This window comes from Ovis aries, chromosome 20 (assembly GCF_016772045.2).
Source record: "Ovis aries strain OAR_USU_Benz2616 breed Rambouillet chromosome 20, ARS-UI_Ramb_v3.0, whole genome shotgun sequence".
Classification (NCBI taxonomy): Eukaryota; Metazoa; Chordata; class Mammalia; order Artiodactyla; family Bovidae; genus Ovis; species Ovis aries.
Genome location: NC_056073.1, coordinates 12811077 through 12835797, shown reverse-complemented (window position 1 = coordinate 12835797; position 24721 = coordinate 12811077). Strand labels below are relative to the sequence as shown.

Genomic DNA, 24721 nt, shown 5'->3' with positions numbered 1-24721 from the left:
TTAGCCTGAAAACTTGATGACCCAAGCAGAGTTTTAGCCCATTAACCCTCTCCAGTCATTAATTCCCAGGGAAAAGTTGCTAGGGACATTATGAGATCAAAAGCTTAAAAATAAACCAAGATCTTATTTTACTTTTATAAATGGTGCAATTTCTTATTGCTGCTGAAACTGCTATCAACCAAGCTTTTCTAGAAAATTAATGACCTGTGTATTTATTAGGTGTGATGAAAAATATTTCTCAACATTCCATCCAGCTTGCAATTTTCAGTAAAAACTGTTATCAATATTTAAACATAACACCCTCAAATATTTCTTATTTGCCCGAAACTATCCATTAATGAAAAATGAAAGGCTCACTTTAACCGAAAATTGAAATTTGACTGTCTCAATCTGTCACTTCTTAAGCACTATCTATTAATATTAGATCATGACATTCCAAGACTGCTAGAGCTGCATTCTTTATGAACCAGAAAGTGTATCTGCCAAATTACCAAAAAATATTTAGTGAAAATAAAAATGGAGCATATGCTCTAGAAAATGGAACAAGTATTTTGTGGGGATGTCAGGAGCCAACTAGCTGGAGGTTCAAAATCCTTAAGTAATCAATGTTTACTCTATATGCATAAACAAAAATGGAAAATTAAGCATCACAGGAAGAACACTCTACCCATCATGGAGGTGGTGCTAGGTAGACCAGATGGCCAGAGGAATATCAAGAAAGTTGCAGGAAGAGTTGTTTCCATTGCTACATACCTGCTGCATTGACATCTGAATCAGCTTTCGAGCATGTACTTCTTGTCCTTGCCCCATTGAGATAGTTCTGCATTCTGTAATACAGAAGGATCACTACGATAAAGTGTAAATTATATACCAGGATTGGGATGAAAAATTAATTGCTGAATTGTCATAGCCTCCCTCCCTCTATGGCTTCTAAGGATATTCTGCTATTCAAATAAGTCTGGCTTTTGGTTGTGTTGATGAGAGAAAGGACTGGAGCAGACTGGAGGCACTACATGGAAAAGGAAAGAATGAGAGAAAGACAAAAGGCATGAAGCAGAGCTTTTAAAGAGTTCTGGGGTCTTTGGAGATAATGAGGAGACAGACTGATGGGGAGAGTCAGCTGCAATGCTATCACAGGTATTTAGAAGGAAAGAGGATTTCTTAGTTTTGCTCTATGTTTTGATTAGAATAATTTTTTGGTGTTTTAGTAGATGTCTCAGTAAAGATTGGCTACCAATCATTTTATTCTTTTATGATGTCAAGCTTGCAGTGTTTTGTCTGTCTGACTGTTCGGGTTTTGTTTGCCCATTTGTCCATTTTCCGAGATGGAACTCGTAGCAATTCATCCCCATGAGGACTATATTCAGGGGTAACTGCTCCTCAGGATCAAATCCTCTTGGAACTGAGAAAAAGGAGCCTGAAGAAAAAAGTGGCAACTACTCCAAGATTAGAGATGTGATTATAATTCAGCAGAATCTACACTATTTAGGCTCGTTAGTGAGTTTGATGTCCCAGGTGGAGAACCACACTTGTGCCTGTCATATGAATTCACCAAATTGTAGAAGTCTCTGAATCATACTTGGGAAACTGGAATTGGAAATTAACTTTGAAGTAAGCTTTTATGGACCCAGGTCTTCTTTAATTTTAGAGGCATGATCTCTAGATCTCTAGAGGCACAGGGAAAGAAGGTCAGTGGAGATGCTGTGAAGCAATGCATACTCTACTGGATCAGCCCACGTCCTCAGAAAAAATGGGCTGCCATGGTTGGGCAAACAATGAGGCTGATTTGGAAACTGCTGGTAGAAGCTACAGAGAATGAGAAAAATTCACAGGCTGGAGACAGCGGCATGTCAGGAACCAGGGAAGAAACTGCCAGGGCACACCATTTAACATATAGCACCATGGGATTAACGGCCAGAGATTCCGTGAGTGCTGGTAGGGTGTAGCATTAGAATTATTTGTGGACTCAGGGTCACAGGGTGAAACTTGGCAGTCTGTGCCTGAGAGAGGATTGGCAGAGCACTGCTTGAAGAACTAGGAACTGCAATTGTCCATAGGTCACTGAACACAGCTGGATTCTCCCAACAAAGCCCTCATGAATCTCTCCTGCTGAAGGGGAACTAGGCACTGTTCTCAGGGCATCTGAGAAGAACCCACAAACCCTATAAAAGAAGAAAGGGAAGGTGGAACTCGAATGGAAGGAGGCTGTGAATTGTACAAAGAGACACTGAGTCTCTCTTGTTTTGGAAGAACCCACAAGTGTTGGGTAAGTCAATGGAGGAAGGTGTGATATGGACAGTAAGTATTAACACAAGAGCGTGAGCCATAATCTATCTCCTCTGCCCTTCCGACTCTTCTGTGATACACTGTTTAAAAGGAAGAACTAGTTTTTGTTCAGGGGTAGCCTGAGTTTCTTGTCTCGACCTGGGTAAGAGGTCAAGAAGATACTTAAAGGCATCCCTTCAAAATAAACCCAGAGTCTGAATGTGACCCCTTCTGGATGTCTACACTCTCATGCCCCTAGTCCATCACCTCATGCCTGTATTCTTGCAGGAGCCTGCTCACTGGTGACCTCTCTCCCACTCTTTCTCCTACTAGCCCACAGCAGACAGAGGGATTTGATTGAATCCCGAATCAGATTATGTCCACCCTCTGCTCAGAAACATCTGACGGTGTCTCATTTCATTCTGTGCAAAATTCAGAATCCAATTCAAATTCTGACCTCTATGACCCTACACAAATGGGTCCCATTGCTCCCGCAATCTACACACACACACTTTTTAGGATCCCACCACAATTCACTCACTCTTCTCCAGTTGCACGGGCCTCCTCCCTCATGTCATCGTCAAACTGAGGTGGTTTTACTTCTTTTCCAGTGTGAATGCCATTTATTTCTTCCTTTGGTCTGACTAAAACTTCCACTACAGTGCTGAGTAGAAGCGCCAAGTAGACATTCTTCTCTTGCTCCTGATGTTTTGGGGAAAATATCCCATCTTTCAGCATTAAGCATGATGTTAGCTGTGGGTTTCTGTAGGTGCCCTTCATCAGGTTGAAGAAGTTCCCTTTTATTCCTAGTTTGTTGAGGGCTTTCATCTTGAAAGAATGTTGGATTTTTTTCAATGCTTTTTCTGCAACTATTGAGATAACCGTGTGATTTTTGTTCTTTATTCTATTAATATGGGGTATGAAGTGAAGTGAAGCTGCTCAGTCATGTCCGACTCTTTGCAACCCCATGGACTGTAGCCTACAAGGCTCCTCTATCCATGGAATTTTCCAGGCAAGAGTACTGGAGTGGGTTGCCATTTCCTTATCCAGGGGATCTTCCTGAGCCAGGGATTGAACCCAGATCACCCTCATTGCAGGCAGACACTTTACTGTCTGAGCCACCAGGGAAATATGTGGCATTACATTGATTAATTTTCATATGTTGAACCAACCTTGTATTCTTGGGGTAAATCCACTTGGTCATGGTGTATAATTCATTTTGTGTGGTACTGAATTCAACAGCATTTTGTTGAGAACTTTTGCTTTTATAGTTAGCAGGATATTGGTTTCCGTCTACTGTCTTTGTCTAGATTTGGTATCAGAGTAACATGGTCTCATAGAATGAGTTGGGAAGTAATCTCTCCTCTTTTATTTTTTGGAAAGAACTGGTGTTATTCATTAAACATTTGGTAGAATGTGAAGGCCTCTAGTCCTGGATTTCCTACAAATCAATCTTTTTACTTCTCAAAGCTCTATTTGGGTTTTCTATTTTTTCCTTAGTCAGTTTCAATAGTTTTCTCTTTCTGATAATTTGCCCATTTCATCTAGGTTATCTGTCTAATTTGTTGGCATAATTGTTCATAGTATTCTGTATGATCTTTTCTATTTTTTCAAGTCAATAGCGATGTCCCCTGATCAAAGAAATTTTCACATATTGAGGTATGGGAAAGTCATTCTGACTCATACATGAGTTTACTCGAACTTAATGCTAACTAAAACAGCCTGTTTGTGGCCTATCAAACATACACTGTACATTAGCTCTAACTGTCAGAGAAAAGGGTACATTGACCAGAATTAAAGAATGCGTTAGAAATAAAAATTTCATAAATTCTTCCCTTCCTGAGATGACAGTGCCAGTACTTCATCAATGATGAGGCTCCCTTCCCAGGTGTCAAGGTATACTGACTTGCTATACTGTACCTGCTAACCTGTTTTTTTCTCGAAACCTTGAAGGAATGTGTCCTGACTTGTTTGATGCTGACTTTGATGTCCTGTTTGATGTTCTTTGTTCTGACAAGATATGAAACGATGCTGAAAGCCATGCTTCTCTGGAGCAGCTCCTCTCACTTATCTGAGAGCTGCCAGTCCTCAGTCTGGCTCAAATAAAACTCTTTTCTATTCCTATTATAGTTTGTCCATTGATTATTTTCACTGACATCCCTCTTTCATTCCTGATTTTAGTTATCTTAAGTCTTCTCATCTTTATTCTTGGTCGGTTAGGGCAAAAGTTTGTCAATTTTGTTGATCTTTTCAAAGCAAATCCACTTGGTTGATTGAGTCTCTGTTGTTTTTAACCCTCCCTTGCATTTTTTTCACTCAGATACTTATTATTTCCTTCCTTTTGGCTGCTTCAGGTTTAGTTCGCTCTTCTTTCCTTGCTTTCTTAAAGCAGAAGCTTTAGTTATTGATCTGCAATCTTTCTTCATTTTTAAAATAGGTTGATAAATATTTGATAAATTTCTGAATAGTCTGGAAAAACTAGATTGATTGACGTTGGAATAGTGAGGAAGCTTCGCACTTGAGGAAGTTCAAAAGACAAAGACCAGGGAGAGAAGAGGCAGTGCAGGCTGAATTTCCAGGGAGAGTGGGGAAGGCTGCCAGGAAGGACATCATGATGGGGACTGCCGTGAGGAGGCAGGATGCAGAGGATGTTGCAGGAATTGTTTTTGCAGGTATAGCAGCATAATTGTCCTTTGGTGGTATGGGACGTTTTCATTTTCTGGTTTGCAGACTTTTTCCCCCCTTTTTTTTTTTTGCTGCTTGGTTACATTTGAAAGACCTTTAGGAAGATTTCAACTGCTTTTCTGTTTCTTTCCAAAATTTGACTTGAGTGTCTTTCACATCTCCTCTTTCTTTTTAAAATTTTTTTAAAAATCAGATTAAATGATATATGTTTATAGTGAAAGCTTTGTAAAATATAGGAGACTACAAAGAAGAAAACAAAAATCACCAATATCCTTCCAGAGAGATCTACACTCTAATCATCTCAGTGCACAATCCGCAATCACTTACCCTCATTTCAAAATTCAAAGCACTCTGAAAACTGACAGCTTTGCCACAAAATCACTTTGGTGGTAAAAGCTGACCTGAATGGATATGAGCCTATTTATAGTCTTTATTTATCCCTATCTTTATAAATATTAATATTTTCATCTGTGATGTATTATATAATACATGAAATATTACTTTTCTAAAAGCTGGACAATTCTAATTTCTGCAGTGCATCTGACTGCAAGAGCTTTGAATAAGAGATTACAGACCTATCCATATTAAAAATTATATATATGTATAATAATACATATACATGCCATTTTATATATCTACTTCTTAAATATGTTGTATTTTATTGTCATTAAACATTACTGATAAACAGTTTTTAATGGCAGCACAATGTTCCATCATGTTAACGCATTCTTGCCAAGTTAGCCACTATCCTTTTGTATATTTGAGACATTCCTAATTTTTTAATACTATAAATAGCACTAGACTTAACATCCTTGTAAATGAATCTTAGTGTGCATCTTTCAGTTTGTTTTATGATAAATTGGTATGTGTAGAATAGCTGGGAAAAAGCACTCAAACATTTTAAAGATTCATGGTGTATATGAAAAAGGACTGCCAGTGTCTCCAGCTGAAATAGAATATTGCAATTCCCAACCTACACTTCTACCTTTTCTTTGGAAACTGGGCAGGGCCCTGTGGAGCCCTCCCAGTCACAGAAATCTTTCCTTATCTGTAAGAAAAAGGCTTCAGTTTTCCAGACCTTCCCTGAGATCCAAAGGGCAAACTCAAACAGTTACTGATTAGGGAAGTGAGGAAATGCGGAAACAAAAGCAACGTAGTCTGAAACACTTCGTGCAGGACTTTCCTAGTGGTCCAGGGGCTGAGAATCAGCCTGCTAATGCTGGGGACATGGATTCGATCCCCGATCTGGGAAGATCCCACAAGCCGCAGGGCAGCTAAGCCTGTAGCTCCACAACTACTGAGCCTGTGTGCTGCAGCTGCTGAAGTCTGCGCCCCCTAGAGTCCATGCTCTGAATCAAGAGAAGCCACGACAGTGAGAAGCCAGTGCATTGCGACTAGAGAGTAACCGCCACTCGCCCACGTACAGCAACAAAGATCCAGAGCAGCCAAAAATAATTAATTTTTTTAAAAAAAAGAAACCATAGCCCAGAGATAAAGAGTCGTTATTTCCTCCTAAAGGGGTATACATAACAATATATCTTGGAGCTTTTTCTTACAGGAATTATTGCCCCACCTAAGCAGAGGATGGTAACTTCAGGCCGAGCACATGGTTCCTGGAGCACCACCCTGTTACCTCACCGCCAGCCAATCAGAAAAAAGTCCTACACCCTGCAGCCCTCACCCCAAATTTTGCCTTTAAAAACTCTTCCCTGAAAACCATCAGGAAGTTTAGGTCTTTTGAGAACAAGCCACCCACACTCCTTGTTTGGTCCTTGCAATTAACCTTTCTCTGCTCCAAACTCTGACCTTTCAGTTTGTTTGGCCTCACTGTGCATCAGGCACATGAGCTTGGATTCAACAGCAATTCGTGTTTTAATTTTATTTGTGTCACTTTTGACATACCAAAGTTTGAAAACTTCATCCAAACTTCTTTTCCTCTGATTTTGGATTCTGGTATTACGATTAAGGAAATCTTAGCCACTCCAGTAGTATCAACATATTCTTTTATAGTTCAAACCTTTTAAAACCTTAATCAACCTAGAATGTACTTTAGAGCTTAATCTGAGGTAAGATTCTTGCTTTCTTCTAAAGTTAACCTGCTATGGCAACACTGTTTATTGACTAGCCCATTTTTCTTCCACTGATTTGAAATGTGAATCTCATCACAGGCTAAGCTATTGTATATACTAGAGTCTAATTTGGGGCCTTTCATTTTGCTCTATTGATCTGTTTATCTACTCTGAGCCAGTTCCTCACTGATTAAATTATTGCAATTTGATAAAGTTTAGAAATCTGATTGGGCTTGTTCTCCACATTCTTCTTTTTCCTTTTCAAGCTGTCTTGGCTATTGTTGTCCATTTATTACTCTAGATGATCTAAGATCCCTCTACTATCCAATTAGGGGGAAAATTATGTTGGAATTTCAATTAGACTTGCATTCAATTTATAGATTAATTTAGAGACTATTGACATCTTTACAATACTGAATCTTTATAATGGGGATGTGGTTTAACTCTCTATTTAATTTATCCTATTTTCATGCCTTTAAGAAAGTTTTATAGTTTTCTTCTAATAGGTATTCTAAAGATTATTTCTCAGTTTTATTTTTATTGAGATACTGAATGGGATTTTTACATTTCAGAAGAATGTTTCATTGATTTTTAAAATATATTTATTTTTGTGACCAGCTACCTTACTAAAATACCCTGCTAAATCTAATAGCTTTTCAGTTGATTCATTTGTGTTCTTCAGTTAGACAATTACACTATCTGAGAATAATGATGGCTCTTGTCCCTCTTTTCCAGTAGTTATATCTTTTATTTATGATTCTTACAGAGCATTAGCTATATCCTCCACAGTAATACTAAATGAGAGTGGTGATAGCAGACATCTTTATCTTGTTCCTGACTTTAATGGGCATCACGTCTCTAGTTGTTCACCAGAAAGCATGAAGCTGTTTGAAGTTCATATTCACTATCATATTGATACAATAGTCTTCTGTTCCCATTTTTAAAAGCCAAATACAAATGCTGAATTTTCACAAAATGCCTTTTTAGCAATGATCAGGGTAATGGCAGCCTAAGGAAAAAGTCTTTCACTTGTTGTGATGAGATTTCTTAATACTGTGTCTTTCTCAGATTTGCCCATGCATCCTACTTGATCAAGGCATGTTGCTATTTTTTGCATTTTTTTATATTATGCTAAATTCTTCCTGCTTGCACTTAGATTAAGGTCCTTACATTTATATTAATAAATAGGATCAATCTGTGGTTTTCTTTCTTTGATATAGTGACTATCTTGGTCTGTTTTTTATATCAAGATAATGTTATTCCCTTAAAATACAGAGGAAAATGCATCCTATTTTCCTATGTTGTGAAATGGAATATAGAAAAGTTTTAAAGGACCTACCAAAAAAATCACTCAAGCTTAGTGTCTTTGCGGAGGTAATAATTTTAAAACTTGTAATTTTCCTCATCTTAATTATCGGTCCATTCAGACTTTTCAATTTTTTCCAAGAAATCTTTGTAAATTTATATTTTTCTACAAACATCCATTTTAACGAGATTTTTAAACTTTTTTTTAACCATAACTATATATCATTATCTTGTTACTTTTTTCACCTGTATATACTTTATTTTACTCATTTTCTCATTTCTATTTTTGTTTGCTTGCATGTTCAGTCACTTCAGTTGTGTCTGACTCTTTGTGACCCCATGGACTGTAGCCCACCAGGCTTCTCTGTCCATGAGATTCTCCCAGCAAGAATACTGGAGTAGGCTGCCATGCTCTCCTCCAGGGGATCTTTCTGATCCAGGGATTGAACTCTTATCTGCTGTGTCTCCTGCACTGCAGGCAGATTCTTCACCGCTGAGCCACCAGGGAAGCCCCATTTTTATTTGTAAGTTTATATTTTATTTGTCCTCTTTTATTCATGTCTGGATTCTATTTTCAAATCCATTCTTCTTCTTCACCCAAGCTCCTAGTAGGATTTTTCTCATGCTAATCCCATCTGTTTTCTTCTTCTTTCCCAGGCATCCAGTGCTTTTGTGCTGAATTTATCTTCTCTGAATTTCTCAACACAGAGCCTGACAGGTTCCATAGTGAGAAGTTCTCCTTCTTTTTTTTTTTTTTTTTTTCTATGAAAACCTATTTGATCTTGTCCCATCCCTCAGGTTGCTGTCAGGGAACTTGCTAATTCATCCTCTAAATCCACTGAGATGGTTGGATGCATCACCGACTTGTTGGACATGGGTTTGGGTGGACTCTGGGAGTTGGTGATGGACAGGAAGGCTTGGTTCGTGGGGTCGCAAAGAGTCGGACACGGCTGAGCGACTGAACTGAACTGACTGACTGAAAGGCACTGAGGGGATGAAAAAAAGGCCACTGACAAGGGATTTGGGAGCCCTGAGGTTAAGTCCTGAATTATCTGCCACCAGCTAGTTCTCTGGCCTTGTTTCCAGACCTTAGTTTCCTCAGCTGTAATACAAGGCACTCGAATTCCAGGATTTTTCAGAATTTTGTGAACCTTGAGCACTTTATGATTATCTATTATCCAAATAAAACATCTCTAGTTGAGACTAGAGTAATATGTTATTCTGTCTACATAATAGTTTCATTTTACAGCTATTTGGGGAGTTTTTAACCCAAATCAGTGAACAGAATGATGCTTCCTAACATTCCTAAACATTCCTTTGCTCTAAAAAAAATGAGCAATGAGTTTCTTATAAACATCATTGGATCCTTCAGTGCTAAAATTAAATCTAATGTGTTTCCTAACAAAGTAATCAACAGAAGGTTGAACAATTGCTGGAAAAACTAAAGAAGTATCAAGAAATGGAATCACAAAATTGCCAAGCAAAGCAGTATGATACTGTGTAATAATACTAGCTGACAGCATTGTTCTGGCCTTATGTACTTATCTAAAGTTATAATCTCTCCCAAAGCAGACCTTGAATTATTTTCTTATTTCTGTTCTTACACCAATGTCCTAGACAACAGCATTGTTTTGAGGTAAATTTGAAATGGTAACTTCAGTGGGAACTGCCCCTCTTCTAGGAAGAGTATCCCCTTCTAAGAAATGCCCCCAACTCTAGGCTCCATATATGTGGTTCTTGCTATGAACCCATTTACACAGCAACCATTCATTGACTGGCCCAGAAAGGAGTACACAGCCAAAGGAAAACCAATGAGCTTCTTCCTTGGGTATTTGGACCTGGGACCAAGAGAGTAAGAGGAGTTTGCCTGGGTGAAAACAAATAGGGCCATCCCAGGTACAAAAGCCCCTCTGTGGTCCCCATTTCTTGTTTGTAGAAAAATGCTTTAGTCTCTTAGGCCTTCCCAGGGTTCCAAAAAGCAGACTCAAGCACTTACTAATTGGAAACAAAGGAAGAGTAGTGGAGCAAGAAAAGTAATGATAGCTTCAACAACAATCCTAACTTCTCAGGACTTCCCCAGCGGTCCAGTGGTTGAGGCTCCGTGCTTCCACTGCAGGGAGCATGCGTTCAAGCTCTGGTTGGGGAACTAAGATCCCACATGCACATGATAAAGCCAAAAAACAAAGCAATCTTAGTTCCTCCTCAAGGAATATATATAACAGTCTGATGAATATCTTTGAGTTGTTAGGGACAAGCTAAGACCCTTGCCCAGATGGAGGGTGTATGACTACATGCAGTCCACAAGTATGGAGACACTGGACTGGCTGGAACCAAAAGGCTGATGATTAACTACTACCCTTTTACTTCACTATCAACCCATCAGAAGAAAGTCATGCACCCTGCAATTTCACTCTAAATGCTGTTTTTAAAAATCCTTTCCTCAAAATCTTTTGAGCATGAACTGCCTATTCTGCAGATTATATGGCACCTGCAATAAACACTGTGGGCTTTCCAGGTGGTGCTAGTGGTAAAGAACCCGACGGACAATGCACAAGATGCAAGAGATGCAGGTTCAATCCCTGTGTTGGGAAGATCCCCTCAAGGAGGGCATGGCAACCCACTCCATTTCTTGCCTGGAGAATTCTACGGACAGAAGAGCCTGGTAGGTTACAGTGCATGGGGTTGCAAAGAGTCGGACAGGGTCGCATAGAATTGGACACGACTGAAGCGACTTAGCACGTGTGCATGCACGCGCAAACACTGTACTTTCCTTCACCACAACTTGGGTCAGTAAAATGGCTTTACTACCCGGCAGGCAGGTGGATTCAGTTCAGTAACACTAGTAGTGCTGAACTTACTGAAAATGTAAGTGTTGAAGCCCATGAGCCACTGGAATCCATGAATTCTGTTGTGTGGAGATTGCTTTGTAGCAAGACAAAAGAAGAATCTATATGCAGACAGGACATTGAAGCAACTGGACAAAAATCCATGGAGAAGTAGATCTCAGAGGGATTGTCAAAGTTCAAAGCTTTGAGAGGAGCACCACTCTAAGGCTGATACAGAGGACTGCATACTGCAGTGAATATTAGAACAAAATGGCCACCTTTAAAGGTGGTTAACGAGACTCTCCAGTCATTATGTATGAATGTGAGAGTTGGACCATTAAGAAGGCTGAATGGTGAAGAATTGACACTTTTGAGCTATGGTGTTGGAGAAGACTCTTGAGAGTCCTTTGGACTGCAAGGAGATCCAACCAGTTAATCCTAAAGGAAATCAATCCTGAGAATTGATTAGAAAGACTGATGCTGAAGCTGAAGCTCCAATGTTTTGGCCAGCTGATGTGAAAAGCAGACTCATTGGAAAAGACCCAGATGCTGGGAAAGACTGAAGGCAGGAGGAAAAGGGGACGACAGAGGACGGGATGGTTGGATGGCATCACTGACTCAATGGACATGACTTTGAGCAAGCTCTGGGGGGCGGTGGGGGGCGGGTAGTGAAGGACAGGGAAGCCTGGCATGCTGTAGTGCATGGGGTTGCAAGGAGTTGGACACAATGGAGCAACTCAACAACAACAACAATGAGACTTAACCATGAGTATGTGCCAAGAGAACCTGGGAGCTCTTTGCATTGGGTCTCAGTGTTCAGACAGAAGTAGCTACTGAATCCATGTAGCACATAGAATGGTGTGATGACAGTGATGAGGAGGAGTGAACAAAGACCATGCTACCTTAAGCTACTGGTTTACAGTAACTTTAGTGCAGATGTGGTAAATACTTGGAGATCACTAAACAGATTTTATATTATGCTTTTTCTAGCTAGATAATAAATTCAAGGTTTTATTTTATATTGTAGATTTAGGGATTCACAATCAATCACTTTCATAATCCTTATAAAGACATAAATGAATTGCTCCTATGAGATATAGGTATAGAGATATGAACCTAAGAAGATTCCAAAAGGCAATTCCAACAACATTCAGATTTTCAGAGTATTAAGAGAAAACTGCCCTCCTATAAACAGCCATCCTAGAAGAGAATGGCTCAATCATGATGTCTTTGCATCATTTGGGTACTTTTTCTTTAGTCCTGTTGACTCACACTTATATGTTTGTAATTCCTTACCCTACCTCCTTCCCTCAGAGTAACTTTCCTTCTCCCCAACATGATCCCCTAATTTTTATCTACTTTTAGATACTACTCAAAATGTCATCACGCTTTCCTCTATAGCCCACGCAGTCCGGGCAGCTCTGCCTCTCGTCCCTGGGCATGTCCGCACCTCTGCTACAGCAGTTTGTCACGCTATCTTCTATTGCCTGTTTACATGTCTGTCTTTCCCAGCTATGTTGTATTCACCTCTGTACTCCGTGAATCTAGCACACTGCCTACACTCAGGGGTTATTGAATGAAAGTATCAATGAACGAATCCTTAAATTACTATGCACTATAATACAAGGGTTACATTTTTTCAATTTGTGACAAAATAGGCTTTGTTATAAATTTATACAGACACAGCAATAAAATTTGCTGTTGAATGTTCACTCTTGCCAGTCTGCTATCCATGTGGTATGGACATCTGATTACAACTTTAAAAAAATCAGTACATGATGGATGAGAATGTTCCTCTCTGCACAAAGATATCTATACCCTCCTTCTAGGAGATCCGAAAATGGGGGAAAGAAGAAGTTTAATATTTTTTCTAACTCAGTTTTATGAATATATTTATAAGAATCGGCTATAAAATTATGAAAGGAAAAAACGGAAGCAAAAACATGGAGGCTTTGCTAAATCTCATAGATTGCTGTTCATACCCAGCTTCAGTTTCTTGGCCAGGGCGTCAATTTGAATTGTGGGATCGGATCCCATGGACAGAAAACATATCAGAGGTGTTCTTGTATCACTTTCTTCCCAAGTTTTCTCCAGATTTAAGATAACTGGTTCTGTATACTTTTCCTCCAAAGAATCTGCAATATACTTTCTTGCTTGAAAAACAGTACGGTCTGGGCACCAAGACCTAGAAATGGAAACAAGTTAGAGGAAATAAATTCAGATTTTAAAAATTCTATTTAGTTCTAAGCACTTAAAGAACACATAGTTAATTAGCAAAAGGATAACAAGCAAATCCTCCTTTTTGCAGAGATGTGTAAGATGGACGGCGAGATTTTCAGTCTTCAGATGAGTGCAAGTTTAATTGTGTGGTTTTGATGCCAGGCATTGGCAAGGAGCAGGGCAGAGTTAGTTATGTTGCCACTCTAGAAGGGAACTTAGAAATCCGTTAACTTTCAAGTGTCTCATTTTCAGGAGAAGCAGTGACTATTCTGAATTTTTTAAAAATAAATTCCTGTTGGGTTTTAAAAAAATCTATTTATTGATTTACTTGGCTGTGATGGGGCTTATTTGCAGCACATGGAATCTTTTTTTTTTTAATTTATTTTTGGATGCACTGGGTCTTTGTTGCTACATGCAGCCCTTCTCTAGCTGCAGCGAGCAGGGGCTCCTCTTCAGGCTTCTCATTGCAGTGGCCTCTCTTGTTGTGGAGCACAGGCTCTAGGCCCGTGAGCTTCAGTAGTTGCAGCATATAGGTTCAGTAGTCGTGGTCATAGGCTTAGTTGCTCAATGGTGTGTGGGATCTTCCTGGACCAGGGATGGAACCCATGTCCCCTGCACTGGCAGGTAGATTCTTATCACATGAGATCTTTGATCTTCATTGAGACACACAGGATCATTTTAGTTGAGGCCTGTGGGATCTAGTTCCCTGACCAAGGAATCAAACCCAGGCCCAGGCATAAGAGTGTGGAGTCTTAGCCACTGGACCATCAGGGAGGTTTTAATTAGCTACTTAACACACACACACACACATATCAGTGATTATCCCTAGTAACTAGGCTATCAGCTTCAGGTAAGCAATTACTCATTCAAACAAATACACAAGAGCATATCCACTCTTTGATAGATATTTATAGAGCAAATACATTAGGGCCTGCTCTCGACGCCAGGGATACAGCAGGGATGCAAAAGGGGGTGTCCTCTGGCCGCTCCAGTACACAATGGGGCCTGGCCGGCTGCACACTGGGAGCTCTGCAGTCTTCAGAGGGAGATAATGTGTCAAAGGTGACAGAAGTTGCTTGATTTGAAAGCATTTGTTAATACTTAATACTATCCATGTAGCCTACACTGTAGCAGGTTCTATATACTGTGACTCATTAAATAAATGTCATTTGATATTTCTGGATCACAGTCAAGTGCTATGGTTTCTTATTGTTTAGTAGATTGCATTATTAATTTGACATGTATTCAATTTTCAAAGGATGGATGAAAGATAGACACATGTCATCTAATAAAAACAAATAATTGTTCTGTTCTGAGGTCACCACTGCTGACAGCTCTGATCACTCTCAAGGGGTGACAACATCTAGGAAACAACTTTTTCTAAGAACACTCAGTGGTGTAATCTTAGGCAAGACCAAAACTACTCCAAAATAATAATCCTACATCTTTTTGTTATTCTTTTGGTGGTTTCATCCTCCCCAGCTCCACCCTCCTGTCTTGTCCATCACACACACACACACACACACACACACACACACACACACACACACACACCCCTTCCAATACAGAAACCTTCTTTGAGCTACTGTATACTGAGAAAACATGAAAAGTGAGAAGAAAAAGAAAAGAAAAAAAAATCAACATCCATTTTAAACTTTTGCTTCCATTTCAATAGCTACAAACACCATTTATATGTTTTAATAGTGCAATCTTCTTGGTTTTAGCTTAAAAATTGCCTTGTAACTCTGTGAGATCTACTCTTTTACAGAAGTAAATTCAATAATAAATGATTTACTCAGTGGTAAATGGTGGCCAAAGTGAATAGTAAAAACATTTTCATATATGTTTTGCTAAAAGCACTGTCATGAATACATTGTTAACATATGCCCTTCACCATTTTTATTTGCCATCCCAAACTTCAATTTGGAAGCATAAACATCCATTACAGTCACTACTGGGACACAGGGAAGTAAACTCACTGAGGTGGGATCTGTAATTTGACACTATGACAAGTGATGCCTCTAGGTCTGATAATACCTGCTCTCACCTGATAAGTAAAAGTTTGCGGCAGGTATCCAGTGAGTCATTATATCCATCAGGGATGATTTCCTCCTCTGGAGCATCTTTATCAAACCAACTTTTCCAGCCTTTCTCATTACGAGATATCTAAAATACACAAGCTAATTAGCAACCCTCAGGAATATATGCAATTAAAATTAAACAACGTAAAAAGGTCATTCTTTACAGGTAGATAATTTTTCTATATAAATTTATTTATTCTAACGCATATATACAGGTAGATAATTTTTTAAACATAACCACACTGTCTTACATTTGTCTTCAGAATCAATGGCTCGAATAGCTTGGATATTGCTATTCCCTTTCCCCATTGCTTCTCTACATTATTCACTAAAATGAGGACCATGTATCAGTTACACTCAAAGACTGGAAAGGAAAAATCACAGACCAGGGTTTCTCAGCCTCGGCCCCATGAGCATTCAGGGCCAGACTAACTTTATGTTGTGAGGGGCTGTCCTGTGCATCGCAGGATGTTTCACAGCATCCCTGGCCTCTCCCCACTAGTCACCAGAGCACCTTTGCCTCTAGTTCATGGCAATCAGAAACGTCTCCAGAATCATCACATGTACTCTGGGGTGTGCACCAGGTTGCCTTTGAATGAGAGCCGCAGTTGTCTTAAAGCTGCGTTTTTTGTGTGTCAGCTCCTCTGATTCAAGGGCTTGTCACCAGGAGGCCCCAATTTAAATGACCCAGGTGTGTTTGGGTTTACAGATCTATACTTTTTCCCTAGTCCTTTATTACCTGGTTCATAATTTCTGCAAACTGTGGAAGTTTACTCAGTTCCACAAGATTCAGCCAGGTCATATCGAGGATCCAGCGAAATGGCTTGGGCGGGCAGGCTTTCAGATCCAGAGCTGCTCCCCCTGGGGAAAGGCATTAGTGGGAATCAGGTCAGCTTGTGCTCCATAGTTTAGAAATTTACTTTCAAATTAAGAAAAAAAAATCCGGATAACCATATCACACACAAAAATGGGAAAGTTGGAAAATAATCACATTACAGAAAATGTGGTTCTCTTTTTTGTGTACATTTCCTTTGAGTCTAAGTGATTTATGCCATCGTATACAGATAGCAACTCCTTGTCATTTTTCCATGCAAAGAATTTTTCTCAGGTGGTTGCAGGTGTTTGCCTTTTTATTGTCCTTAACTATTTGATATCAGTGAATAGATTGATCTTTTCATAGGTGAGTTTAAAAATCACTTCTTAGTGAAATCCCTCCTCCAGAAGCTTGATATTCAATACTATTTTTCAATCAGGTCAGAAAGATGGATACATGCATAGGGAGGGAAAAAGGAAGGAAGGAGTATAATACATCTGTGGGTTTTAAGGAAGCAATTAATGTTCAGATCATTTACTCATTCATTTACTCAACAAATACTCACTTCTCTGTTTCCAGAATATTCCAGGCACTAGGGATACCAAACAAGACCCCTGCTCTCACCAAGTCTAGTGGAGAACATAGTGAATGCACTGGAACATATTTTGGAGCAAAGTGAAAGTTGTTCAGTCGTATCCGACTCTTTGCAACTCCATGGACTGTAGCCTGTCAGGCTCCTCTGTCCATGGAATTCTCCAAACCAAAATACTGGAGTGGATAGCCATTCCCTCTCCAGGGGATCTTCCCAACCAGGGATTGAACCCAGGTCTCCTGCATTGCAGGTAGATTCTTCACCATCTGAGCCACCAGGGAAGCCCATTTTGAAAGCAAATCAGCAGTTAAATGAGCACATTCAATGTGACAATCTCCACCAAGAGGTATGACTATATTTCAGTTTCAAAAGTTCTCTATTGAATGTCTTTAGTAATGTTTTATCATAATTACTCCACCTCTGCTGTTTAATTCAGATGCATAGGAAATAGCGGTTCTTGAACTTTTAAACTCTATAATCCTCTTAAAGAACTCATCAAATCCCGCCATTTCACTCATTAGCTTGGGGACAGAAACAGGGGAGGTGGCGGAGGGAATTACAGGTCTCTGCTCTCCCCTCTAGCATCTTCCTGAGAAGGTGAACCACCTGGAGTACCTTCCTGTAAATCCTTTCCCTCCACCGTGGAGTCGGGGGCTCTGAGTGTCACAATACCCCTCCATCCCCACAGTGACCAGTTGAAAGAGAAAGCCTTACTCTAGGATCATTTCTGCTAACACTGAGTTTACCGTAGGAGAAGCAAGCCCTAGAGAAAGTCACCTGCAGATTTAAGGGATTTTCTCCTCTCACACGGGCTTCCCAGGTGGTGCTAGTTGTAAAGAACCGGCTTGCTAATACAGGAGACATAAGAGATGAGGGTTTGATCCCTGGGTTGGGCAGATCCCCTGGAGGAGGCCATGGCAGCCCACTCCAGTATTTTTGCCTGGAGAATCCCATGGACAGAGGAGCCTGGTGGGCTACAGCCCACAGGGTCACAAAGAGTCAGACACAACTGAGCAACTTAGCGGGTATGCACGCAGTGCTCTAACACGGAGTAAGACATGTCCCTTTTCTTCTTGGTTGTCTCCCCCCAACACACACACACACACAAAATGATTTCATGTCATCACACACCTAAAAGACATCGAGAGAAGACATTTAAGTTACATAGGTGGTTTCAACATACCATGCGCCAAAACTAACCGAGAATAATCACAGCCTGTCCTGTTCCCCCCAAATATCCTGGCTCTGCCACTTACAGGCTACATAAACTTGGACAAAGAACTCAATTTCTCCCAGTACCCCCTTCTGTCAAATGAGTATAATAATAGAATACATCAGATTGATTGCTGTGAAGATTAAATAAATTAATGTATGTAGAAAGCTAACAACCCTTGTGGCCCAAAGTAAAAGCTATACAATCATGAGCTGTTATTTTGTCATTAACTCTCTGTCTGTTTTGTAAGGCTTGGGTCCAATCCAACCTGGAAGGCAAGAGAAGACCCCCTAAGGTGTCTTTTTGTCTGTGGTTTATGACAAAAGAAAGATGATGTCTTTCTAAAATAACCAGGCAGGGGGAACAGGTGTATCAATTACTCTATAGTACAGGATTGCCCCTGGTAGCTGTTCCATTTTTCAAAGTATTCTGACATTCTCAGTTGAAGAGGAAAGTCAAAGGCACCTTCCAGATATTGCAGAAAACAAGTAGGAATTAATACAAAAGGATGGTCACTCTTGGGAAATCAAACATTTCTGCTCTGATAAATAAGTCCCTTTTCTTTCCCCTTCAAGTACTGAGTTCAAAATGGTAAAAGACATCAATGATCTAAGGGCCATATTTGTTAACTTTGTAAAAAAAAAAAGCATTAAAAACAAAGTTCTACCATCTTTAAAAAAATAATTTGGTCAAACTCTAAGCCAGTTTAAAATTACTACAAACTGTAGATTAAACCAGTTTTGACTTTTTAAAAACTTTCACTGTGTGCTGTGCTGACTGTACTTCTGATAATCCACCTACCATAAAATCCCAAATTAACCTTCTGCAGCATGGTTCTGTTCATACTGCTTCCCTGCTCATAAAATATTCCATGACTCCCTATCGTCAAGTAAATTAAATTCAAATTCCTCTCACTGACTCTCCTAACCCTACACAGTCTGGTTCTGAATCTCCAGTTTTATGAAATGGGGTCACAGATGTGCTCTAACCACAGCTCAGAGGTGTAGCCTTCTTTTTCTGTGACAAATCAAATCCTCCTCACAAATTCCCACCCCAAAGTCTTGCTGTTTGTCGGTCTCCTCTGATTTAAAGACTTTCTTTCAAAGAATCTCATCTCTTTTGGGGAATGGCCGTGGCTTGGCTGGTTGTGCTGGCCAGGGAGAAGTAGAGTGGGGTGGGTTTGTGTCTTGATGGGGAGATGCTTCAGATCTACAAGGTAGAGTGGGGTGGGTTTGTGTCTTGATGGGGAGACGCTTCAGATCTTCAACCCCCCTCCCCTCCCCACCCCACCTCTCCTCTGGTCTTCGTCTGTCTCAGTCACAGCCTGGGATCCTCTGAGCCATGACAAATCCTATCTTGGGGCATCAGGCTGCTGTCCACAGAGGTTGGTACTTTGTCACTAGCTACAAAGTTCCCCTGCCCTGCAACTTCCTGATTGGAACCTCAGCCCTCTCTGCATTTCGATGTCCACACTTCTGCTGCTAAACCTCGGGCTTATCCATCTATCCACTACCTTCCACCATTGACGCTGTGATGCAGCTTCCATGTTGGATGTAGCTCAGGGCAGAATGCACTTCCCTGCTCTCTCTGAATTTAGATGAGGCCATGCATCCTTCTGGGCTTCCCTGGTGGCTCAGAAGGTAAAGCGTCTGCCTGCAATGCGGGAGACCTGGGTTCGATCCCTGGGTTGGGAAGATCCTCTGGAGAAGGAAATGGCAACCCACTCCAGTACCTTGCCTGGAAAATTCCATGAACAGAGGAACCTTGTAAACTACAGTCCACGGGGTCGCAAAGAGTCAGGCACGACTGAGCGACGTCACTTCACTATGCATCCCTCTATAGCTGATGAAATATGAGTACAAGTGACTCGTGTGACGTTTAAGAGCCAGCACACAATTTGCCATATCGAGTCCCTTTCCCATAGTGATTATGGCAAGCAATTTGGATTCCTGGGTGACCGTGACAAGCAGGTCAGATAAAAGAGTAAAGGAGAAGTACACTTCTGCTGTGTTGAAATTCAGGGATTGTTTTTATGACCACAAAACCTGGCCTATCCTGACTAAAACTAGGTCCCCACTCTGACACTTCTCCAACTAGCTCTCCTGCAACCATCGTGACCGGAAATCTTTGCACAGAGCAGAACTCTTAGACTCATTTCTGACCCTCTCTTGGCTCCTACACCCAGTCCTTTGCCATTTTACTTTCATGATCTCTCATATCTATTTGTCTTTATTTCCCCATTGTCTTCACCCTAGGATGGGAATGCAGCATTTCTTGTGGTTGGGAAGATTTTAACAGACTCCCTTGAACTTCATTAATCCTACGCTTCTCTGCCAGAGTCACCTTCCTAAAGAACAATAAAAGGATCACATCACCACCTCACACAACCCCTTAATTTCCTACCAGATCAAGAAATCCTTCCCCTGGGAATCAAGGCTCACCAATTTACATACTCCATTCATTTCTTTTCTCATGCTGCTCTGCTCAGCATGGAAGTTTTCTTCATTTCTGCCTATCATTCAATGTCCATTTCAAATGCTACTTTCTTCTTTTGGGGGAGAAGGGCAGCCAGAAAATGATTTACTAAACAACTTACCAAAGAGCAAAAAATATATATATATAGAAAAGATTGGAGCATTTTCCCATGTATCAAATAACCTAGAAAACTTCACAGCTTAACCTGCAAAGGCAAATTTTCCAAGGAGCTTTTTATGATCTCACTAACGACGTGCAATCGCTCCCTTCTTTTAGACATAACATTTTGTTTAACTGAACTGAATGAAAATACTGCTCTTTTCTCTTCTTAATCATACTTTGTATGTGTGTAATATAGTTTTATTAAAATATAAAAGAGATAGAGAAAGCTTCTGACATAGACATCAGAAGGGGGCAGAAAGAGTGCCCGCTTGCTAGTGTTAGCAATGGAGTTATATACTCTTCAATGAATCAAAAGAATGTCTGGAGGTTGTAAAGATCGCACCAGACCTATGCCCATAATTTACATTTCTTAATCATACTTTTAACATGGAGATAAGCAATGTATAGGATTCACTTTAAATATGAAATACAAGTGTGCTTTCTTTTTAAATTTACACTCTTATAACATCACTATAATCCCCTGCTTAAGGAATTGCTCTCTTGCAGTAGAAAGCTCATCCTCTGAATCACTATTTCCCCTTTTGGCATTTGAATGTCCTAATCCTAAACAACAAAGCTCAAAACTTAATGACATAACTAAAAATCGCAGAGTTAACACAGACCTGAAGTAAGTCAACTTGAGTAACCAGAGCAAAATGAATAGAAATTGGGTCGGGGTGGGGGGAGTGAATTTCACTTCCAATAGAACTTAATTCCTCTGTGTATTATAAGAATGGGTCTACAGGACATCAAAAAGCACATCAAAAGCAATCTCCTTTATGTAGTACATCCACATCCCAAGCCCTTCACCTTTAATGAGAGCCTGAAACTCTCTGTGCTTCACAGTTCCTCTCTGAAGATCGATCTTTAAGGTCATGAGGAGTACAAAGAGGAACTTGTGGTTCTCGTACAAGCCTCTGACAGAATATGTAAAAACTTCGTAAGTCAGATATTCAATAATATTTGTAATTCTCTTTTGAGGCAGCGGAGACTTCTCAGACCTGCAATATGTTTTAAAAATCAAAGAAGTAAAAATCCGTTTCTAAGAGAGTAGGCACACACACACAGTTTGTGCGGGGAGGTTGTTGGGTAGTGAGGCCCCACCTGGCCATGGACTGGTCAAACAGTTTCAAGAACTGGGCCAGCGAGGTCTGGTACATGATGTTGACCATGCTCATCTCCGTGATGAGGAAGTAGAGGATGCTGCCGCGGGTGGCCGCGGGCCGGAACTCCTCCTGGGCAGTGTTAATCTTGACCTCCGTTTCTGCAGCGACGTGTAGTTTTTCACTGACTTCGGCGGCTGTCAGCTTGGTGGTGCGGAGGACACCGATGAGAGATTCATCATCTACCAAGGAGCCTGAAAACCAAAGAGGAAAGCTGGGGAACGCAAGATGGGCAATTCACAAAGAGAGATGCATCACTTCCCTACTCATCCCGTTAGTTTTCAACTTGACTTCTTCAAAGCCCACAGGGTGAAAGGGAGAATCCTGGGACACGGAAAGGCTTCTAGTCCAGCTATCTATCTGAGGCTTCACTTCATTCCAACATTCTGGCCTGAAAATGTGCAAAAGGCAGGTCTCAAGAGAGCCCACATGTCTGTTCTTCACATGTCTAAAGAAAACTCATGTCTCCCACCAGTCCCAGTGGTTTCAGCTGTTTCTCATGTGACGGTGCTCTTGCCTCCTTTATCATCTTGATGGGTCTCCTCATATGACATCATGGGCTTTTCCGTCCCATTTGTCTCACAGCGCAGGCTGACCCAAACATTACCCGCTGGCTTGCAGGTGAGCTGTACACCTGCTACTCCTGCTTTAGTCCAGCAGGCCTTGACACTGAGAACTCTGGTCCTCCTATGTCTCTAATAAGTTAGGAGATAGCGGAAGTGTCTGACCAGGAAGAAAAATGCTGATTTTAGTTTTTCGTTTTACCCTTCTGAATAGACCTAAACATGTCTATGACAATAAACTCAGTTTTAAGACACGTAAAGGTGCTCTGGATGTGCTGAGCTAACAGTCAGGATATCTTCAGAGTGCAAAGCTCTGGCCCACCTGGGACCAGGTGGATGCTACTGGAAGGTGGGCATGTTAGGTCTGTGAGAGAAGTCCAAATTGTGACTAATCTCACAGGAAAGAGGTCTTGATCCAGTACACTCTTGGCTGGATCAGGGGAGGAACCCTCAGTCAGTCCTTGTTGGTAATATTTACAATGCCCAGAGGTATCCACCCAAATGGCTGGGAGAAGTCACAGACCAAGAGACAGGCAACTTCATCAGCACAAGCAGTGCAATTAAGGCAGATAAAAGACCTTTGCCATGAAGCCACCTTAAAGTGCTAGAGGCTGTTGTGAGGGTAACGCTTAATGTATTTCTGGGAGGGTAAGTTTTCCCTTTTTTAAGAACATATACACACAGGAGTTAAGGTGCTTCTGGAAAGCATTCCTTTGCTGTTGTTCAGTTGCTAAGTCTCATCTGACCGTGATTCCATGAACTGCAGCACACAGGGCTTCCCTGTCCTTCACTATCTCCCAGAGTTTGCTCAAACTAACGTCCACTAAGTTGAAGTATTTATTATTAGTTCGCTAATGAACGATAGAATTTAGGTTGTTGTATTTTGCCTGTTACAGAACAGTATATCTCCAAATCAGGGGGTGGAATGATGACCTGACTGCCCAGAGGTGAACCTATCCCAACATCTAAGTGGGAGGTCAGGTCAAGTCAAGAGGGACTGAGCTCTGTAAGTGTCTCTGACAAGATTACACACATCAAAACCCGATGTGGCAACAGCTATTCAACACCAAATGAAAGAATTGATCTAAAAACATACACACAAAAATTGAGCACATTAGTTTCCTTCAGGCAAGCAAATTAGCCTATTATGAGTTACCTAGCTGTATTGGGAGCCCTTGTTTTTCTCAGGAGAGAGCAATTATACCAAGAAAACTGTGTTATTATCAAATGCTCAGATGCCGGTTGCTAATTTAAACATCAGATTCCCTGCAGTCTCTCTGTAATATCTAGATGGAAATTGCCTCGCTTGTTTTTGCATTGATAACTCAACTGTTTCCTGACATCTATAATCATGAGGGCATTGAAAAGAGGGTACAAGAAATCTATCCACAATCCATTATGTGATTATTTCTTAATAACACAATACCTTTTGTAGCACTTAATTTGTAGAGGAGGTTATCTTCAAGTTCTTTCATCTTCCGCTTATTAAAAGTCACATCCTCCAAAAGTTTAACCCTCTCAGACTCTAACTCCTGTTATTAAAAAACAAACAAACAAAAAATATCATCAGAAGTGTAATTATCAGTTATTATGGCTGCTGCTGCTGCTGCTGAGTCACTTCAGTCGTGTCCGACTCTGTGCGACCCCATAGACAGCAGCCCACCAGGCTCCCCTATCCCTGGGATTCTCCAGGCAAGAACACTGGAGTGGGTTGCCATTTCCTTCTCCAATGCGTGAAAGTGAAAAGTGAAAGTGCAGTCACTCAGTCATGTCCAACTCTTAGCGACCCCATGGACTGAAGCCCACCAGGCTCCTCCGTCCATGGGATTTTCCAGGCAAGAGTACTGGAATGGGTTGCCATTGCCTTCTCCGTCAAATGACACTGTTGTTAGTCAAATCTGTATTTTGGTTTCTCTCAACCATTTAAAAAAAATTATGCCCACTAGCATTAAGTTTCCGTAGCACATACACTGGCATGCATGGGATAACTCTGCTAAAATAATTCTACCCAGGCTTTTTCCACCTCTACATTTATTTAAATCAGAGTGTCCCGTTCTCTTGGTTCTGTTCCCACATACCGCCCTCAGTGAGAAATACTAACTTTATTTGCAGTCAGAAGGGGCAGAAACAAAGAGGCATTAAAACCAAGAAATGAATAGAATACTCAAGTGATTGGAGCTTCTGAGTTGGGACCTGACTACAGGAACACCAGGTACTTGACCTGACATAGTCAGTTGCCAATATAAATCCACTTTCCATTGTTTTACATCTCCTTCTATCAGAATGGCT

General features: G+C 40.7%; 1 protein-coding gene across 1 annotated transcript in view; it reads right to left on the bottom strand.

Moving 5' to 3' along the window:
• The window catches only part of DNAH8 (dynein axonemal heavy chain 8), a 339200-nt gene that overhangs the window by 70743 nt on the left and 243736 nt on the right, over positions 1-24721 (bottom strand). Inside the window, exons 77-83 of the mRNA XM_060403159.1 lie at positions 23859-23964; positions 21811-22063; positions 21517-21707; positions 16190-16311; positions 15417-15535; positions 13132-13334; positions 754-827 (exon numbers count right to left, since the gene is read on the bottom strand). Of these exons, the coding sequence (XP_060259142.1) occupies positions 754-827; positions 13132-13334; positions 15417-15535; positions 16190-16311; positions 21517-21707; positions 21811-22063; positions 23859-23964 (1068 nt within the window). The remainder of the gene's footprint in view (positions 1-753; positions 828-13131; positions 13335-15416; positions 15536-16189; positions 16312-21516; positions 21708-21810; positions 22064-23858; positions 23965-24721) is intronic.